Genomic DNA, 22,584 nt, shown 5'->3' with positions numbered 1-22,584 from the left:
CAAAAGACACAAGCTCAACAGTTAAAGCGCACATTTACATTGAAAAACAATGGAAAAGTAGCGCCGTGGAAAAACGCGTTCTGTGCGGACAGCCCCTAAGATGATTTAAGAGTTTTCCAATGTTTCAGTGAGGACAAGCAACTTTTGGAAAACGCTTGAAAACATTGTTGTTTTTATTTTTGTATTTTCAATTTTTTATTTCAATTTTATTTTATATTAGTTAACGTTTATTATATTTCAAGTAACGAAAATACTTTTATGGCTTTAGTAACAATAACCCATGTATCCTCCATTAGGAATTAATTATGGAGTTAGAAATTAATGCATCCCATGCACTATTATCTGTACTCTCCCACTTTGATGGGTCTGTCTCCCACCCCTAATTTCCTGATGATCCCCTGCAGGGTACCTTTATGCAATCCCAACAACATTATGGAGCCAAGGTTCACCAAACATTAAACACTAATCTAATCTTAACATTCTCTTCATTACTGCATGAACAACATGCTCAGACGTAGACGGTCAGCCAGCGCTGAGCTTCTTCTGAGTAATGTTTTGGAGGAGGAGCCGTTGCTGATAGCTTATCATGGTTATCCATTTATCTGCAGTTATCTATTCACCATCCACATTTGTGCAAAACAAGCAGTAGTAGTCTATATTTAGAAGATTTATATTGCTGGGTGTAATTGATTGTCCTCGTAAATTAAATTTGCATGTTGACAAAAAGCCAAAAGTAACCCTGTTCACCAAACAATTTTAAGATTCAATATGTTTAGCAAAAGCAATACAAACATACACACTATGCGCATTGACAAGTACTGTGACGTTGAAAAGTACTTGGACACTTCAAATGTAATGCATTAGGTTTTTCTCAGACCTACATTCACTTTTCTTTATCATTTTTAGTCAGTGACTAATCAAAATGGTGTTTGGTATTTTTTAGAGGATATGAAGTCTGCTCCCCTCAAGTTATAGTAGAATGATTGTGTAAACTTGCTTAAAAAATCACCAGAACTCCACAAAAAAAACCGGGGGGAAAGTGTGTGTGTGTTTGTGTGGTTGTGGTGTGGATGTGGTGGGGGAGTCAGCTGGGAAAGTTTCAGAAACACATTTGTAGTCCATGCTTTTAAGGTTTGTGAAACCCATCCGGAGAAATATACACCAGAGTTAAAAGTGTGACTATGAAAATTTGATAATATATTTTCAATCTAATGCAATGACAATGCTTGTCGCCGGTATATGGATATAAATCTACCTGTTTAAACACTTTTGTGTGTTGTAGTGCAGGTCAATCCCCCCAAACAATCCCCCTCTGCTGTCGTGTTTGTGCTGGGGGTCAGTTTACACTCATACCTGCCCGCCCACCGTAGTGGGATGATCCCGGTACATCCACGAGCCACAGACGCTCCTCCGGGATTCAGTTCAGATTCACAAGCCAATGAGACACAGCTCGTGTTAGTCAGTAAACGGAGATTACCAGAGCTTTCACATGTGGATACGGATCACGACAGACGGTAAGCGCAAGTCTAGCACTTAGTGTACGAGCAGTGAATAAATATCCGATAAGATGTTCATGATGAACATGTTGTTCATGTTAATGTTCATTCAGCATTTATAGCGACTTAAATTTACAGAGTCGTGAGTTTGTGATCATTCAACATAAACGGTCATTGATCTTAAAAATATTCAAAGTTCAGGTTGATGTAAGTTACTAATCGGATAATTATTATTTTTGTTTTCTATAAATAATTGATGTCACTGCAGCTTTCGTTGAGGTTTGTGTGGATACTAGGCTATTGTAGATACAAATGATGAGTCTGTGTGTTTAAATAAGAAAGATAAATAAATTAATAGGTGAGTTTTTTTTATATAGCCTAACTGAGCCTATATTTGCATGAATTGCATTATATTGATAGTTTTGAAAACGGAATATTTTGGTGTTTTAATGTAATTTGCATATGCATAAAGTAGAACATGGGCATATTTTATATTAGGCTACATTTAAATGGTTGATTTTTATTTATTCTTCAGATACATGAATATTAATGTAATAACTTAATTAGTCTGGTTTATCATTTACTGAATGTAATAGTATTTATTTAAAAATGTGTTTAAGATTTTTTTTGTATGTAATTCCTGCGCCTCTAGCGGCACCAAACCGAATTGCAATAATAATGACTAGCTGAGACTAAATTCCCATACCTTAATCTACTGCATTGAATGAAGAACGTATTTCATGTCAGTAGGTTCTGCCTAGAATGTGCCAAATCGCTCATACAGTTAGTTAGGATGCAGCCTTAAAAGGCAACAGCTTGTGTCAGTAGACAGCAAGAGCGCTCATTTAGTTTTGTAAGAGCCGCAGTTTAACACATTAAACAGAGACGAAAGAATGTATTAATTGAGAAAGTACTCAGACAAAAATGTTGTTTTGGAAATGCAAGATTTTGACCTAAATACAACATTTTTAGAGAGGGAACTGTTTCTGCATGGAGTATAACCTCTGCTCTCATCTAGACTAGGAAATTATGTAAGTTTATTACCTGAAGTTTAAACAGTGCAAAAGAGGTACAAGGAAGAGTTGGGTTGGTGTTGTAGGAGAAGCTTTAAACAAAAGAATAGACTCCAGGTAGAAAAAAGTGAGGTGACCACATGTGTTTTTTTTTGTTTTTTTTTTGGAAACCCCAGACACAGTAGCCTAATGCAATTGAGACAAATCCAGAAAGATAGTTTACCAGCAAATTAAGAGTCTTTTCTCAATTTGTATGGTTTTAATGCATTATGTTATGTGTAAATGGATAGGGTAATGCTCCGTAAGTAACCCTCCCCTTCCAAAGGGTTTTACTTAGTTTAGGTGCACAGACCATGCACTAACTTTCCGCAAGGTCAGCAGTATTACCCACTCGAAACCAGTCTAAACACTCCAAAAAAGTAGACCAAACGCAGGGATTTCATCTGTCCTTGAACCACAGGTGAGGTCTCTTCATACTGGTGTATTGTCTTCCAAGCCCCAGAATAGGATAAACACGTGTCTGATGTGCAGATGCATGTAAAATGTAAACATCAGCATGATGCTGAGGGCTACGATGCTCCTCTGCTGCCTTTCCTATCACTGTGCAGATGTTTTAAGATATTGTAGTGTAGCCTACATTAAGCTCCAGTATCAACTGGCAAACTACAATAAATTCTTTACAGTGTTGCTGAATGCAATGACCTGAAGTTCACTGCAAATGTTACAACCCTGTTTTAACGCATGCTTTTTATTATCAGTGACGGGCCTCAGGCATCACCGTAGACATCAATGTTCATATCAGAGCTATAAACCTTTATCCCAGTGATTACTTCTGAGATCATTTCAATTACTGTAACACAGAAATAATGATTCTGTGTGGAGTAAAGACTGTTTGTGAAGCTGTTTCATGACAACTGCTCTCTCAAAGCTCTGTCAAAGCTTTAATAGACAGTCGAATCGTTGTCATTTAGGAATTAGATTGCATGGGTGTTTGCATGGGTGTTTGAGTCGAAATCGCAATTTTTTTATGATTAATCATTCTCTAATATATATATACATATATATATATATATATATAATTATCTCTCTTCTAAGGTGTTATTTTATTTGTCACTTATAAAAAGAGAGAAAAAATATATGCATATTATTTATAATATTTTACTATATAAAGTAGCAGATCTTAACTGGCTGCATCTCACCTGAGGTGCTGACAACCACTTTGAGATGAATAAATGCGAAAGGACTTGGATCACCACTGGGGCGGACACTCAAAACACAGACGAGAAGCCCACGGGCCGCGTGCAATGACCTTTTTCAGATTACATGCAAGTGCGGAGCCACTCCGGCTTTCGGGAATGCATTGCCCGCGCTGTAACCCCTACTGACTGGAAGTGAACCCTATGTAGGGAACACGCTTCTGACCAGTTGTTTTTCCCAAGCCTTTTCCATCTCAGAGATTCCACAAACACATACTCATCCCGGTGTGACCACATCAGTCTCAACTGCTGTGATACTGTATCCCGCAAATGTCTTTTATGGGTCCAGGACGGAAAGGCAGCAGCTGTTTTTTTTTATCGCGCAAACTCCATCAAGCCAAATGTTGTTCTCTTCTTTCAGCCGTTCGAGTGCAATCACGTAAACAGTCATTTCCCCAAAAGGAAACTTCGCATTTGTAGCACTAATGTGTGGCTGCGTGTTAAAAGTGTGAAGCTCAGGTTACTAATTAGAGGCTGAAGGGTCTTGCGGATTCTTTAGAGTGACCACCTTATGGGTATATGGAAGTTTGTTTGTTCAAAGGAATTAAAATAAAAAAATGGACACCTCACAAATCTGACTTTTATCTCGCAATTGAAAGTTATACCCCTGGTTTCTCAGACAAGGTTTAAGTTAGTCCCATACTAAAATGCATGTATGAGCTGTTTTAACTGAAAGCAACTTGCACTGGCATATCTTAAAATATGTCAGTGTCATTGTTTTGTCTCAAGATGCACACCAATAATGTTTTTTTTCCAAGGCACATTTATAAAAGCGTCTTAGATGTCTTAAACTAAGGCTTAATTATGGCTTAATCTAAACCCTGTCTGTGAAACCAGGCCATAAACTCAAAAATAAGTTTATATCTCGCAAATCTGACTTTTTTCCTCAGAATTCTGAACTCTGCATTTACATCTTAGAATTCGGTTTCTTTGTTTCCCTCACTGAATTAAAAAAGCGAACTTTTTATCTCGTTTATCTCTCACATATCTTACGTTTTTTCCTCAGAAATGCGAATTGTGAGCTAAAGTCAAAATTACTTTTATTTAATTTTTGGTCACTCTTTAGTTTAGGGTCCAATTCTCACTATTAACTAACTATTAACTTTGACTTTTGCCTCAATAAACTCCTAATTACTGCTTATTAATAGTTATTAAGGTAGTTGTTAAATTTAGATTAAGGGATGTAGAATATGGTCATGCAGAATAAGGCATTAATATGTGCTTTATACTAATAAACAGCCAATATCCTAGTAATAAGCATGCTAATAAGCAACTAGTTCATAGTGAGAATTGGACCCTAAACTAAAGTGTTACCTAATTTTTTATTCCATATGTATGTGTGTGTGATGCATTTCACTCTCTATGCACTGTAGTCATCTAGTCTTTTTTTTTTTCCTTCATGATTTATTTACTCTCTTTAGTATTAATATTAAATGGACAAATCCCGACCCGGGACGTCCCCTTGGGTCCGACTGACAGCTGTGGGATCGGGTCGCTCATAGTCACACATCTCTTTAATTGTCCTGGGTTCGGTGAGGTAGCAGTGCCGTCCTGCCAGGTCCAATCAAACCTGGCGCCGCGCGGATCCTTCATCACACATGAAGAGGCTTGTGTCCTTTGTCACGCTCACAAGACATTGTTCTGACAGGGCCGGTAACCAATGATCTTTCCCTCAACTCGACGCTGGCTTTGCTGATGTCGTGGGGGGCTGGAGGGGAGATTAAGGGCTATTTCTGTGGCACTTTGGGCCTGTTTGCGACCAACGAGCCAGACTAGCGGCTAATGAGAGAGGACAGCTGACAGGTTCGGTGGAGGTTATGAAGCAAGAATAAATGGCAGTGAATCACATGGCGTTTGAGAGTGATTGAGAGCTGGCTTTCATTTTATTTTTAGGAGAGGAAAAATGTATCCCAAACTTAAAACTCATTATTTACTCATGTAGTTTCAAACTCAGTTTAAGAGATATTTCACCCAAACATGAACATTCTGTCAATAATTACTCACCCTCATGTCGTTCCAAACCCATTAGACTTTCAATCATCTTCAGAACACATTTGAAGATCTTTTTGATGAAATCTGAGCGAACAATTCATAGGGATTAGTTTTACGATCTCTTTATGAACTTTTTGAGGCATCAAAGTGGTAGTTGCGTTGCTGTCAATGGAGGGACAGAAGTTCTGAAGATGAACGAAAGACTTGTGGGTCTGGAACGACATGAGGGCGAGTAATTAATAACAGAATTTTCATTTTTGGGTTAACTATCACTTTAAGTCTTCTGAGGTATGAAAGAAGAACCTCTGAGAAGTTTCCTCTAAGTTGAGAAAAGGCTGATAGAATAGATAATTATTGCTTTTATTTAAATATGAACTCTCCCATACTTATCTGTACTGCCAACTTACTGTTGATTTGTTAAGTGTTTTTATGGGCCATTGGATTCAGGTCACAATGGGTAATCGATGCAATATCACTGGTAGTGTTTTGAGTTTGTTGTCACTGAGTGAAAATTGGATTCAGGATTGTTGTGTCCCATTTGATGGTTTGATGTTAGACAGGAGGACTGGATCCCTCCCCCATCAGCCCATCATGACCCCTCTGACCCCATCACAAGTCACGTTTGCTTGAACCGCTGCTGTTAACACTTGGGTCTGCAGTGACTTTAACATGTGTCTGGCATAGTCAGCAAGCGCTGTGAAAACATGCTTAAAACATACAGGCAATTTATCTGAGAAAACAAGGCTCTGGAGGAATAAACTAAACAACTTTGATCACTTCTATCCCATGAGAGCAGTTTTTTTCTGGATCATGACAATCAAGTTAAGACTTAACCTTTTACATTATCCGTAATGTAATTTGATCAGCTGAAATCCTGTTTTTAAAAATTGCTCTTTTTGCCCTTCACTGACAGTCTGTAAAATTCAGTTTTGTTGATTCTTAAAGGCTCCATGTAGATCAAATGATGACTTCTCCTTTACGTGCCCAGAATATATTAAATTAGTATTTCACGTCAGATGCTTTTTATTAGAGATTTTTTTCAATGCGGCAAACCTTTGTTATGGGCACACACAGTAAGTAGACCAAACTCCCTGTGTAAAATTTACATGCACAGTAAAATTAGGCAGATTTACAATACTGCAATGTGAACACTTGGATTGAATTCAGAAATGAATAATTTAGACAATCTCCAGAAGCAGAACAGGCCTGTGCAGAGACTCTAGTTCGAGTTATGCCTGTTTGCAGAACGATATCTAGGCTCATTCTAGCCACAAACCGCTCACTTAGTCAAGAAAGATGAGTATGCATAAGCTATATCTCACATACATACATATGCATTAGTCCTCAGAACCAGAAGTTCTTAACTAGGGCTGGGTGATATATGAAAATAAAATATATGTTGTGATTCTTAGTGCGATTCTCAATTCATGCAGGCTGTGATTTGATTAAGTATATATATGTGGTTTCAGAGTGAAGCACATCATTTACATGCATGTAATTAATTATATTTTTTGTTGTTTCATTCATTCTAAGACGCTGTCAGTACATTTGTGAATGAACAAACACCAAACCGACAGTGCATTTATTTATTTGCTGGCAAAATAAAAGCATGACTGCATACGTTTGAAAATTAAGAAGTTAAGATGTAAATATTAGTATTGTAATTTTACAGTAAAAAAAAAATATTACTCAATTTTTTATTTCACAGTACAATAGTATTATAAAAATATATTTCTTATTTAATGCATTTAACAACATCACAATAAAATCATAATAATTATATTTTTTCGGTCATGTTGAATCGGTCAAAAGCAGTGTGAATGTAGCCTATAAAAACTCAAATGGAAAGAGAATAAAAAATTAAAAACTCAATGGTTAACTTTATGGTTTGAGTTGGATCTTGTTAAAAGTTTAAACACCCCAATTTTTCTCCAAAACGTTTTCATTTTTGGCTCTTTTTATTAAATCTCAGAACAAAATCATCCTAGAATGTTCAATTATTTCCAAATAGAACTATTCAAGTCATCCGGTGAAGAACAAATTACAAAATACAATAGAATACAAAAAATCTCTTTCATTTCAATATAGTGTACGGTAGCCCTATTCAAAACCTCGCCTTTCCTTTCATTGCACACACAAGACGTGTGTTTTTTTCTCAGGAAAAGCAAGACATTTCCATGCCTCTTTGTGTGTTTCCTCGGCTATAATAGACATGCACAACCTTTAGCACCTCACTCATGGCTCAAGGCAACTCCTTCTCTTCCTGCCTTAAGCTTCCGGCACTGAGCCATGGATGGAGTCCAGGTCTCATGCATCTATTGAAGATTCAGAGGATACTTTGTGTTGTAGAGTTTTTTGTTTTATACTGGGGAAATTTATCAGGCATATCTTTGGCATAAAGAAGGAACCAAAGTGGTTTATGACGTAACTAATGGAAAAATTGGGTAAAGTCCGATGATGTGATGTGTTAACGCCTTTACACAACATCCTAACCCTGTAATGCCTGATATACAGATAATAGTCAGAATGGATTGGAACAGTTATTGAACCTTTAGACAAAATATTTAAACAAAAAAGTTTGCATGTTTATGTTTTGCATCATATTTGGTATTGACCAGGCTTTATGGCTCATATAGTATTTATATACTGAGAATATGGAGGGAAAAACAAAAGCCTTCCTCAAAAGTCTGATGATATTTGATACTCACAGATTTTTCTAAAAATATATGAATAATCAAGTAAATCTAAGTTGCTTCAGTCCAGTAAGTGTTCATCTTAAAATATTACTAACAAAATAAAAAAGTTATTTACTTTATACAAATCATTAAAGGAACACGCCGACTTTTTGGGACTTTAGCTCATTCACCGTATCCCCCAGAGTTAGATAAGTCCATACATACCCTTCTCATCTCCGTGCGTGCCGTAACTCTGTCTGACGCACCCACCGCTAGCCTAGCTTAGCACAAATACTGGAGATAAATGGCTCCAGCTAGCATACTGCTCCCAATAAGTGACAAAATAACGCCAATGAGACTCAGCCATCTTCTAACCGTATACATACTGGGAACTATATTCTCAGAAGGCGAAGCACTGCTACTTGGGTGGAGTGATTTGCTCGTGGTGAGGAGCAGAGAGTTCGCTCAGAGTTGGAGTAAATCACTCCGCAGAAGTAGCATATAGTAGAATATAGTTCCCAGTATGTATACGGTTAGATGATGGCTGTATCTCATGTGACCTTGTTATTTGTACACGCTGTGACTATACAAATCACAACATGTAAATAGGAAAATGTTGGCGTTATTTTGTCACTTATTGGGAGCAGTATGCTAGCTGGAGCCATTTACCTCCAGTCTTTGTGCTAAGCTAGGCTAGCGGTGGGTGCGTCAGACAGAGTTACGGCACGCACAGAGATGAGAAGGGTATGTATGGACTTATCTAACTCTGGGGGATACGGTGAATAAGCTAAAGTCCCAAAAAGTCGGAGTGTTCCTTTCACAGCAAAAATACATGTGAACCACGACCTGATGGTGAACTTTTTACAATTAAACTAAAATAACTTTTATGTAACGAGGTTTAGATGTTATGGGAAGAAGGAGGCGGGAACCGGCGAACATTCAACAATATTTAATAACAAAATACACAAATACAATAATAAAAGTAAAAGCCAGCAGCCCCTCACGGACGACTGCTGGCGACACAAACAGAAACAAAACATGAACTAAAAATCAGGCCTGTCCTCTCTCGCTCTTCACTGTCGTCGCTCCTCCTTTATGCTTCCGCTCCTCCGTGAGAGATGCGAGACCGGTGCGTCGCGCACGTGTCGCTCATTATCAATCGCGCCACCGGCCTCGCGCCGTCCTCCCACGGCCCTCGACCTCGTCGTGCTCGCCACATACCCCCATCGCCCCTCGCAGGCCGGGGGGCACCCACGAGACTGCGCTTACTCCCCCTCCCCCCTCCCCGGGGGGACCGATCACGGCGGCTGCGGTACCTGGGCTGGAGGTATGGATAGACGAGGTGAGGGAAAAGGAGACGGAAGCACGAGGAGCGACAGAGACGAGAGAGGGGAGAGAGGAAAAAAAAAAAAAAAAAAAAAAAAAAAAAATCTTGATCCGGTTCCCGGACACACTGCCGCTCGGTCCTCAACCAGCTGAGAGTCACTCGCGGTGCCATGCGATGGTACTGGACATCCGTTGGGGAACAGCTCGACGCTCCTCCGCCTCCTGGCGGACGGCGATGGCTCCTCCGGTTGAGGGCAGCCGGCAGCGAGTCTCCCGTTCCCTGCTCCGCCCCCATCATGGCCGACGGCAACAGGCTCCGGCCCACGGCAAACGGGACTCCTCCGCTCCCTCTCGGACGGCAGCCACCCCTCCTCGACCCAGGAGCACGGCAGCGAGCTCGAGCTCCGTCCCCCCAGTTCTTCCATCGCTCCAGCACCATCGCCTCGGGCAGCAATCGGCGGCCATCGCTCCCTCGTGCTGCCCGACCTCCTCAGCACCGCGATCCCCCCCAGCAGCGAGGGCTCTCCGACAGCGTGTCCCTCCTTCTTCCCGGGTTTCGGCACCAGTGTAACGAGGTTTAGATGTTATGGGAAGAAGGAGGCGGGAACCGGCGAACATTCAACAATATTTAATAACAAAATACACAAATACAATAATAAAAGTAAAAGCCAGCAGCCCCTCACGGACGACTGCTGGCGACACAAACAGAAACAAAACATGAACTAAAAATCAGGCCTGTCCTCTCTCGCTCTTCACTGTCGTCGCTCCTCCTTTATGCTTCCGCTCCTCCGTGAGAGATGCGAGACCGGTGCGTCGCGCACGTGTCGCTCATTATCAATCGCGCCACCGGCCTCGCGCCGTCCTCCCACGGCCCTCGACCTCGTCGTGCTCGCCACATTTTACTTAGTAAAAAAAAAAAAAATGTATGAACTATCAATCAGACGACAGACGGCAAACAGACCATGTACATTCCATGATGTACATTTTGATCAGTTTATGCATTCCCTGAATGAAAAACCCATGGTCTTGAGTGTCCCTTGCATAAAGCAGCCTTAAATTTGCAGTAGCAAAACATTGTTTAAATCTAAGAGTCAAAGTGAGAGTGGTAACTGACCATGAGAACCTACATTTTGCTTGTTGTGGTTTTGCTTTCTACATTTTGAGTAAGTCACAAGTATGAGAAGAGACTGTGTTTAAAAAAGACGACTAATTAAAGCAAGTGAGTGTGATAAAGAGCGGAAACGTCTGCAGAAGGAGAGCATGCTGAACAGATAACAGGAGCAGGTTTTTCCTACACGTGTGTTTTTACAGTAGTGTTTATCTTAAATCGATTTTCCCCAGGTGTGAGCGTCTAAATAGATAAGCCTGAGAACTACATTAATTCATTCACACATTCACATTCAGCTTTGAATCATTACTCAGTTCCGTGTTAATGATTCAGTGAATCGCAGGAAGACATCTCGAGTTAAAAGACCAAAGAAACAGTTATAGATGTGAATGTATATGTATACACTTCTCCAAATGTATCAATCAGTTCTTTTAAAACTGTGTTTTAGATCAATGTATTTATAGGTCATTAAATCACCTTTTGTTGTTGTCGTTTAGAACACATTTGCATTTTAACTTTAAATTTATATTTAATGGGAATTACGTTTTTTTTTTTTTTACAGTAATGAAAACTTATTACATTTTTTAATGAAAAGTTAAAGTAGGTGCTTTAAGTTTAATTTATTAATTGATATGAAATTATATTGTGCAAAAAGAAAATTAAGCATTTTTAGGATCATTTATGGCTTTTGAGATTAAATATATTCCTGATGGCTTTATACAATTCACCTGGCAAATGTTTCTGACAACCTCAGAATCAGAGTTATTAGTTAACTAAAAACAAACCATTAAAAAAAAAATGTTATATATTTTTATTTTTATCTTATATATTATAATTTTTATTTATTATATATTATATTTACATTTTTATTATATTATCATTTCTTATTTTATTCCAGCTAGTTACCAAAAGCAATATTTCTTGTTTTCATTTAGTTTAACTTGATGTACTAAAATAACTAAAAGTGAAATAAAAATGAGTGTTTTTTCTTTGGAATATATATATATATATATATATAAAAAAAAAGTTAATATTTGTTCCAATGAAAATACTAAGTCTTCATAATTATAATCAAATAACGTTACACTCTTTTCATTATCCAGTTATTTTTCTCATTGAAACTTCTGACATGTTAGACAAGATTACGGAAGGATAGTAGCCTACATCTGTTTTATTTTCAATTAAGCTTTTGGCTTTCAACTAAAACTAACACTGCTCTAGTGTTAGTTTGAGCGACTGGATCGCAGAACGTTCCAGAGCCCGTTCACACCTGCATTCACCGCTGAGTGACTGTGATCTGATCAGCCGAGACGGGTGTTAATACCAGGTGTAAACACTGATCATTTGACAAGCCCATGGAAGTCTCCAGCAATCCTGCGACTCACATTGGTCACGTTTAAATGACAATGGGGTCAGTTAAGTGTCCACCACATCATTTGGAGAGGGTTTAGGGGGGTCTGTTGTTTTAAAGAGCTCCCTTGTGACCCTCCTGTGGCCCGAACACCAGTCCATCACCCCACCCATCATACATCAGCTACATAATGGCTCTCAAGAGTGAGGAGATATATATGCTAGCTTTGCCTTTGTGTTGTTAAGAGTGTTTGTGTCTGTTCAGTTTTATTGTCATGTGTTTTCTTTCGCCCTGTATTTCTTACTAATGAGCCACGGCGTTCGGCTCAGCATCTCATCTCCAGAGCCAGAGGGGGCTTTTGTCTACGCCCATAAATAATGCAGGATTTGGTCTGTGATGGACGTCCTGACTGAAGCTTTTGTAGTTTTATATCCAACACGGGACATTTATGTGTAATTGGGCTGCTCAGACTGGGTGGGACAGACACGTTTGTGGATGCTTTAAAGTTTTATCAACTGGATGCAATATCTTTCAATTGAAATTCATAACAGGGGCTTGTTTTATTGTCTGGAACTATTATATTATTTTCAAAACATTAAAATGTTATTCATACAGACATTGACTTGTATATTTACCGGTTTTCAATTCCTGAATTGAATATTTTTATTGGACAAAAAAAAAAAAAAATATTAGTAGTATTATTTTCAAAGTTATTATAGTTAACTAAAACAAACCTTTTAAAAACATTTTTGTTACTTGAAATAAAATCTTAAACATGTTGTTTTATTATTTCTTATTTTTTGATGTACAGTAGAATAACTAAATGTATGTATTAAAATAACTAAAAAAATATTAAAAACTATAAAGACATTTAAAAAAACAATAATACAATTACAATAACACAATTTTTACTAAAATTTTCACATAAAAATGGAAAAATGCTAACCAATTGAAAAAATAAGAACTATAATAGTATTTCAATGATAAACAGTTCCTTTTTTTTTATACAATAATAATCAATAATATTTGGAATAATAGATTGTTTTTGCTATAATCAAGCAGCCCTATCATGAACACCATTTAAGGTTTGGTTTGCAGCAAACTGTACCAAACAACACTTGCAACTTTAATCATTAAACAGTTTGTGAATCATTTCCCTTCCATAATCTAACACATTTCAGGATATTCAACCAGAAACGAGGCCTTTTATGGTTGTGTTCCTACTTTGCGTGAAGTCTTAGATGCAGCTTGACAGAAAACATCTGGTTTCTCTTTGACCTTGTTGGTCGTCTGCTTTCACCACCCCTGCTGGCAGACGACCTGCCCACCAGCTTCACTGAAAGCCATTGAGATGAGAGGAGGCTGGATTAGCAGAGGTTAATTACAAGCCGTCGTGGCCCAGAGACGCTGCTATTACCAGCGCAGTTCAGCCCTCAAAAGAGAGAGGAGCACAGACCAAGTTTCATGTCACTAATGTGCCTCTTTAGAGAGTGATAGAGGCCATTGTGAAGGAGCAGACGCTGTGGGTGATGATGGTGTGTACTGTAATGTTTTGACTTTCTGTAGATCAGTGCTAAACAGAAACTTTTCTTTAAATGTTCAAAATCCCGCAGCTTACTTTATTTTCATATTTTCAGTTAGTCTCACACTTTGTTTTTGGTGAGTTATGAGCTTGAGATTTGAATGTCCAGTTCATGAACAAATAGGTTGATTTTTTTTTTTTAATGAATCAATTGAACTGATTCAAATTGGATCAATCGCAGGACAGGAGTCATCTGTGTGAATCAGTCAGACCTCTCATTTCTTCTTTGAATCAGCTCACATAACTCGCTGAACCTACATATTAAGAGTTTTGTTATAATAAGTGTATTGTAAGGCCCTGTTTTGGGGATGTTTGGTGCCTGAAGGAGAATTTCCCAGTGATTTATTCTATCAGTCAGTAAATCTCTCAGAGCGTGTTTTAATTTAAGCCTCAGCACGGCTATCATTAGCCCCGTTTCCATCCTAAACTCGACGATCCAGCATTCAAATAGCTTTAACGCTGGTTTGGAAAGATCTATATTAATGATGTAATGCATCTACAAGCCAATAATGGCCTTGAGTGCAGAGTGATGTAGATACGACTAATAATAGTGTGTGATAGTTATGAAACACACTACTGTGTGGTCAATTACATGAACCTGACGGGTTATTCTGATGATTAATCATGCGCAACTCACAATGGGCTGAGCGTCATATCTAATATTCACAATGTATCTCACAATCTTTTGGCTTGTAAGTATGAGTTTTAAGACATATGTTTTAATTGTGTCTCATAGCAAGAACAGTAAAGTTAGTAAGTAATATTAATTTCCATGAATTGATTAAAATGTCTGTTTTAATGATTTAGTTCAAAACTTTGTTTCAGTGATTCATTTGAATCAACACTTAAAAATGTTCCCTGTTGTCACAGTATTAAGATGTTTATAATTTGCTTAAACATTTTGTGTCTAATTGACTGATGGTTCATCTAATAAAATCTGTTTTAAGCCATTTCAGAGCAAACATATATTTGAATTTCATAAAATCAAAAGGGTGAAAAATATGGAGGCTGTTGTAGCCGTATTTCTCAGCCCAACTGGCTAAACAAGTGCCGTTTTCTGAGTTTGGACACCCTGTTGCTCAACACTTTCTGAAAGTCCCTGAATCCAGATCCATCTCATGCTCAACACCTGTTCAGAATTCTTTCCCGGAACTTTCCCAAACAATGGCCGCTTTTCCCGGGACTGTCTGACATCTGGAAAATGTTGCAGTTCCCCTTTTGACTGGATTTATAGCGAAGGGCTTCGGGGGGGGTGGGGGGTTCGAGGTACATGAGAGGTGCTATATTTATAGGGTAGAAAGTCGTCTTAAGTGCATGAGCTTTCTTTTATCTGAGGGATTTTTTCTCCTTCAGATTTTTGTCTTTGTAGTGGATTTCCTTTTTTTCCCCCTACTAAGTCTGAATACTGAAAAAATACAGCTCGCAATTTAACAGCGCACACCTGTTTTTAGTTGCCGTAAATGACTACTCTTCATAGTGAAACTGGCAAACAAAGAGAGTTCTGCAGTTCTTCCCGTTTACTAGGTCACAGGGGCATATTCACTTGAAAATGCTGGGTTTTTTTCCTTCAAGGGTGTACAAAAATAGCACTTTGATGCATCATGTTTTGAATGTCTTCCCTTTCAGAACCAACCATGCAATCAAAATTGTTTTAAGCTAAAATTCTTGCTTTGCAATCATATTCTGCTGTTCTATTAGTAAGCAGTTAAAACCATGCAGTTTTGTAGAGTTGTAAAAGCAACTCTACAGTGTGTTCAAAATTAAATAGAGTAAATGGTCCCACTACGTCTTTAAAGGAAATTTGGGGTCTACAAAATATGGATGCAGTCATGCATTATTTAGCAAAGCCCTTAAGGAATGCAAATGTGGCATGTGGGTTAAGCTAATGCTGATGGTGAAGGCCATTACCTCTGCAGTCTGTATGCACATGGTCACAGTTTCCTTTAATAGACTTTCTAAATGCATCTGAGGGTAAAATTCCACTAGCAAAATTATAATGTCAATCCAGACTTCACTGTGTAGTTCATGCATTATGCATATTCATTCAGAGCAGGATAGCACATTTGTACGAGTGAACGGTTATTTAGGACTAGTTCAAGCATTGGGATGTCAACTCAGTCCATGCATGAGCTAATGGCAGTGCCTGTGACCCCAGACATGCATTTCTGCCAACTGCACCGGATCACAAAAAGCTACAGGGACTTCTATCCACACTGCCATATGGCCTACGCCTTGGGAGATTAGATCTCCCTTGAGAAATGCTAAAAAGACTGAGCTGTGTCTCTACCGTTTTTGTTTTCACAGGGCTCCAGGTATAGAGGGAGAAGCACAGGACCTCTGTCTATCAAATTCTGAAGTGCCCTGGTGCCAGCTGTATAGGTCAACCCAACCGTAACGTCGCAGGACAATAGGAGCCCAACCCAAAGACCTTAGACGGCTATCAAAAAGCAAATAATCAAGCTCATTAGCTCTCTTCCCCCAAGACGACCTTCTCTGAAAAGATCAACAGAAGAGAGGAAGTTAAAAAGGACCAAACAAGAGGGGGAAAGCGAACATCGACGGCTATTTCTGATACTCTGTGGTGAAGGGAACATCTCATTTGGGATTTGAGATTTTGGATTGCAGAAAAAGGATTTCCTCATGCCAATGCCTGTGTAAATACTGCATGGAGATTTGTCCCTTTCCCAAAAGCGCCCAGTAAAGAGACTAAATTTAGCAAAGCCCAACAGCCAACTCTGTCGCTTAAACCTCTCAGATTTTCAAAATGCCGCAAAATCTACATTCATAGGGATCCTATAAATGGATAAAAATCCTGCTACTATTCTGAGACACGTCAGATCTTGAAGAAGCATTGAAACTGTAGTTTCCAAGAGGGTTTCCTTCTCTTTGTAGGGCAAAGCAATTGCTTTGTCCTTTCTGTTTGGATGCATTTTTCCAGAACTCTAAAATGAAGCCCTTAACTCCCGTTGGTTCACCTTCTCCGCTGCGGCTCCTAAACAAGGGGCCGGATTACCTTCGCAGGCAGATGGATGCCGGAAGCAGGGGTCGGTCCATTAGCGCTGTAGAGCGGCTGGAAGCAGACAAGGCGAAGTACGTCAAGAGTCAACAGGTCATAAACACCAAGCAGGAGCCCGTATTAGTGCCCTGTGCAACCCCTCCACCGGTGCCCCGTCGAAACTTCACTGTGTCCACTCCTTCAACTCCCGTTCTCCCACCTCGAAATCAAATGGCGCCTTTCTCCGCACCGCAGTTCGTGAGGGATGAAAATGAGGATGACTCCAGGAAAGAGAACTGTCAGAATGAAACTGATGTGGAAACTAACAATCGCAACAATGCAAATAAGCCTCCTGTACCTTCCCCAAGAACGCCAATCATTGCTCCATTAGTCGCCCCACATAGTGCTCCAATAATGCGCAGGAGTAACGGCAAGCGCATGCTGCGTCCAGACTCCCTGGTCATTTACAGACAGAAGAAAGAGTGCAGGAGTCCCAGCAGTGGTGGCGAAAACGGCAACACCAATGTGGAGGTCAAGGGCTACAGTTTCGTGCGACGGCTCTTCCAGGGATCCATGCGTGAAAAGAACAGCCGGAACGAGGCTCAAAAATTGGTGATAAATGAAGAGAAGGCGTCTTCCTCTCGAGACGGGGATTCGCGAATGTCCTGGTCCAATGACAAAGTCACTGTCGACGGTGGAAACGAGACCAGACGATCGAGCAAATCTGAGCAAGAGCACTCGACGCCAGAGACACAAAACAACAACTCTGGTTTTCAAGAGAAGCTATCTAAGATCAACAGTATACGAAACAGCATGGGCAACTCCAACAATAACGACATGGATCCATGGAAGCCCGTCATTCCTCGGATACGGGCCGATTTGAAACGGTCCAAGTCAGAATTACGACTACGCTGCTCGCTTGCCATGTCCGAGCAGGAACGCTTCTTCGACTACTGTGGATTGGACTTCGATTTGGTGGAGAGGCTCGGACCGGAGAACTTTCTAAAAGGGGCCAGTTCAATCGACACGCTCTCGTTGCTACTGAGGAGCGTCGGAGGCGGCGGCTCGGAGCCCAGTGAGTTTTCCCGACACTCCGGGGAAGGGCTTTTCCAGGAGGAACTGGCCGAGCAGATCCCTACAGGTGTCTCAATTATTGAGAGAAATGCACGGGTCATAAAGTGGCTCTACGGCTGCAGGAACGCAGCCCAAGAGGGTCCTAAAGAGTCTACTGTCTGATTATCACGGGAACTGAACTGAAACTTTTTTGGAGCCGTGTTCCAATACGGAAAACTGTGCTGTATTTATTTCATGTGGGACATTTGTATTTAAGAGATTTGTTTTGCTTTTCACAGCCATTATGAGAACATTTATATTACTTTGTGTCAGTCACACATGAAGCTGCAAACCGACACTTCTTGTCATGACTTACACTGTGGCTATGTCCGAAATCGCCCCCTTATACCCTCATTCACTATTCCATACATTAGTTTACTAATATAGTCCACTTAAAGGGATTAAATGAAAACAAGTAAACTAATTTTGCTGTGGACGCCAACTTCTGGCAAGACTCTCACTCTCACATTGCATGGCTATTCTCTAGCTGTTGAGTGCGGTTGTACACTTATTGCAGTGCATTGTGGGATTTAATGAGTACACTCAATAATGTCCACTATGGTTTCTGATCTTTTAGTGCACTGTATAAGGGTATAGGGGCGATAGTGGTGTCATCTCTTGTTCTCTGTATATATAAAGACATGAGTCCGTCCTGTTACTTCAGTTCAGAAACAATTATTTGTTGAGCGTAACTTAAAGAACATGTCATCTGATGAATAATTTAACATTGAAAAACCACTAAGCTTTTTTCTGGGGCTGGGAAACCCAATGCATGAGTGTTAAATGAACCATGTGTACCTCATTTCCCAAATGTCCCAGTTTAGTTTCTGTGTTGCCTTTTTTCCTTTAACGCAGGCGTTGGAACAAACACACAGAGCACCCCTGTGGGGATATTAATGCACTGATTTGGAGAAAGAGAGACGGAGCGAGAGCTATATATACTGCTATGATACGTATTTTTAACACTGAGTGTGTGCAAATAAATATGCAGGGCCTTAAAAACAACCTGATTTTGAGTTTCATTAACTTATGCCAAAGAAATGTGCTGTGGACTGATGTACGATATGTTTCCAAACCTTATCGAGCTGCTTAGAGAGAATCATTTGAGTTAGGAAATACTGGGTGAAATGGCATATTTTTTTATCAATAATTTTCAGTACAGAACACTATATATTTAGATTAGATTAGATTTCCCCCCTGTTCTAATCCAAATGATTATTACAGCCCTATTTTGGAAGGATGCATGTTGCGGTAGATTTTTTTCAAGAACTCTTTTTACAAAGCATTGTCTTTTTGCTCTAAACAGCAAGGTAGCTCCAAATATTCATTATTAAGGGAGACCTAAAATAAAAGTCTCACTAGTTAAGTAGCTCACTAGGGTTTTGAACAGCCATTATTTTGCCCCTAAATTGCTCAATTTCATTCTCGTGTTTGGTAAATATTAGTGTTACTTTGATTACTGTGATGATAAATCATGGTTGGTTGCATTTGACTCAAGGAAAAGCATATTTTTAATGCAAATGACCGTTCCTGTGGCAATGCAGCCTTCAGTATGCACTTGGTCATGCTGATTTGGTGTTAAACTCACAAAAGTTCAGTAAAGTTCAATTTGAGCAAAGCAGAGGAAGACATGACAGCAAGAGATCAGACGGGCGGACTTTCACTCCAGTGTGGGAGATGCTGATGTGTTCTCATATTGGCGGAGACCTTTGAACACGCCTCCCCAACTAAACATCAATCAGACACTGATTCTGCTTTGTGGTAATGAATCAGTCTCTATGAACCCACTGATAAATGAAGCAAAGGTCTGCTGCGGCATGCACAGGTCAGACTGCGGCCCGCAGAGAAACAACTGTGATCTTTCCTTTCAGAATTCCCACACTTTTTCAACGTCCAAGATGCATTCAGTGTTCCCGAGCACCCGAAATCTCTCTCTTGCATGTATGTTTACACTCCATGTAAGTTTGTATATGTGTCTATAAAGAAGAATTTAGATTTCAACCTAAAGAGATATTACAGATCAAATTCAAATAAAGTCCTATTTCTGAATGACTGTAGCTGGTTGTGTTTTGTGTTAGATAATTATATTGTATAGTGGGAAAACCTGGAAATATATGGGGATTTTAAGATAGATTTCCAATGTCTACATAAAATATGAATGTTTGTTTTTAAGTAGTCTCTTATGATTATCAAGGCTGCATCAAAAATTCAGTAAAACGGTAATATTGTAAAATATTATTACTATTTAAAATAACTTTGTTTTATTTGAATATGTTTTAAAATTGTATTTATTTCTGCGATCAAAATTTAATTTAAGCAGCATCATTACTCCAGTCTTCAGTGTCACATGATCCTAAAGAAATCATTATATGATTTGCTGCTCAAGAAACATTTCTTATTATCAATGCTGAAAACGTATATATTTTTGAGCACCGTGATAAAAAAAAAGAAATCAGGATTCTCTGATGAATAGGTGGTTCAAAAGAACAGCATTGAATAGATTTTCTTTTTTGTAACATGACATTTTTTATTGTCGCTTTTTGATCATTTTAAAATAAAATTTATTTAATTTCTTAAAAAAAAAAATCTTAATGACCTTAGACTTTTGAATGATAGTGTATATAGAAATTAAGTGCAGTCTGTAAGATTAATATTTTAAATCATTATTCAGTATCACAGACAAAAGTCTGCATGGGTTGTGTCATATTTCCCACACCAGATGAGTGTGTAAGGTGAGGAAACCCTGTGGATGATGTCAGTGGAAATAAAAATGATTGCATGGTCCAAATGTCTAATGCTATAAATCAAAGTGAGAGCTGCATGCCAGTACAGAGCTGATGATTACACACTTGTCAGTCTTAGATTTCTTTCTAGTCTTCAATGTTGTTAAAAACACACACAACTCAGTTGCTAAACAACTTTTGGGCAAAATGGGTCACAATAAATCTAGATAATTTTGAACCGCTCCTCATTTGAGTCTCACCTCAGTCAAATCCTGCCATTTTCTTGTCTCTTTCCAGCACACAGCTCATTTCTCGCTGAAGCTCAAGTGCCTGTTAATCTGAAAGCATTCACACAACATAAAGCATTTCAGTCAAATGCACCAATGCACCACATCAACTTGGGGGAAAAAAACTCTTTGCAACCCAATTTACTTACATAATGTGACATTTCCAAGTAAAACAGGATATTCAGTGTGAAAAATGTAGGGCGAGACTTGATTTTTTTCCCAACCGGACTTGATTGGACGGTCAAAAGTGGTGGTTACATATCAAAATTGACTCAGGTGGTTGGAGGAGATGAGCTGAGAACTAAAACAGCTTGATGACTACATCCAAAAAGAAAGGTCATTTCAGAGATGGTGCAATTTTAACATTTAAATGAAAGATTTTGAAGACAACTGAATTGAATTGTGCACAGTAAGACCAGGAATGTGTCCATTTTTATTGCATGTTGATTTTAACCCTCAGAATCACTGTTGCAAGATGCACAACCGTTAGCTTCTTAAAAAACACTTTTAAGGGCATTGAATAAACATACATCATCTGTGTTGAGATTCTGAGGGTTAAAACATACAAAAATAACTCTTCTGTTTTGCCGGGCTGATCAGGTTACCCTCTTCCACCCCACCTCTCTCTTTCCTCTCTTCCGTCAGATTCACATGTGAATGAAACAGCAGTCGTCTTCCTGACATCCAAACACTCTAGCCTGCTGTGCATCCTGTTTTTGGTCCCGTCCATATAGTTTTTTTAACACGTTTGGTTATCAAACAGCTCCTCTCCTCCCTCGTACACAGACATCACCCTCGGGCGGCTGCTGCGGGGGACGGGACGGGTCGAGAGATCATGTTTGCAATCCTTGTCTCGGTCCTCCAACATTATCTCTAAGTGTGTGATGTCAGCGGTGCATTTTAGCCACAACAGATTGACTTAACGTTTCTTTTTATACTCTGTCTGTCTGTCTGTCTGTCTGTGGAGGTACAGGTGGAGCTGGGGAAGGTGGAGGGTTTCTGCACTGCTAAGGCAAATGCTACCCAAGTATTTGAAGGTTGAGCAGAGAGCTCATTGGCTACTGATACGGCAGGAACCAATCAGCTGCGCCCTAAAGATAGAGATGTGATTATGAACAGGTGAGTCAAAGGACCTATTAGCCTGCGCCATCTAGAGTTTCATACCAGAACTTTGTATATCTGTCTATCTATATCTATATATCTGTATGTCTATCTATCTTATATATCTGTCTTATCTATCTACAGTATATATCTGTCTGTCTATCTATATCTATATATCTGTATGTCTATCTATCTTATATATCTGTCTATCTATCTACAGTATATATCTGTCTGTCTATCTATATCTATATATCTTAATATCTGTCTGTCTATCTATATGTCTGTCTATCTATATATCTTTATATCTACATATATCTGTATCTATCTATATATCTGTCTATCTATATCTATATATCTCTGTCTATCTATATCAATATATCTGTCTATCTATCTTATATATCTTCTGTCTGTCTATATATATCTGTCTGTCTATCTATCCATCAATCTATTAAGTACAATATAAGACTATTTTATATAATTGTTTAAGTAACAATATATTTGGTGTTTATTGAAAAATATTAAAATATATACAAATTGAAAACATACTGACTTTTGGCATCAACGAA

General features: G+C 39.0%; 1 protein-coding gene across 1 annotated transcript; it reads left to right on the top strand.

Moving 5' to 3' along the window:
- Positions 1–1,413: 1,413 nt before the first annotated feature.
- Positions 1,414–19,957, top strand: fam110d (family with sequence similarity 110 member D). Its single transcript, XM_081389634.1, has 2 exons — positions 1,414–1,514; positions 16,104–19,957. The coding sequence occupies exon 2, from the start codon at positions 16,747–16,749 to the stop codon at positions 18,028–18,030; it is 1,284 nt and encodes a 427-aa protein (XP_081245760.1). The 5' UTR covers positions 1,414–1,514; positions 16,104–16,746; the 3' UTR covers positions 18,031–19,957.
- The last annotated feature ends 2,627 nt before the right edge of the window (positions 19,958–22,584 follow it).

The sequence above is a fragment of the Scardinius erythrophthalmus genome (assembly GCF_964197995.2).
Source record: "Scardinius erythrophthalmus genome assembly, chromosome: 16".
In the NCBI taxonomy this organism is placed as follows: Eukaryota; Metazoa; Chordata; class Actinopteri; order Cypriniformes; family Leuciscidae; genus Scardinius; species Scardinius erythrophthalmus.
The sequence above is the reverse complement of the archived record's forward strand: the minus strand, read 5'-3'. Positions and strand labels throughout refer to the sequence as shown.

Bases quoted from the DNA above. Each gene is read 5' to 3' on its own strand.
- fam110d (XM_081389634.1), top strand. From the start codon at position 16,747: ATGAAGCCCTTAACTCCCGTTGGTTCACCTTCTCCGCTGCGGCTCCTA.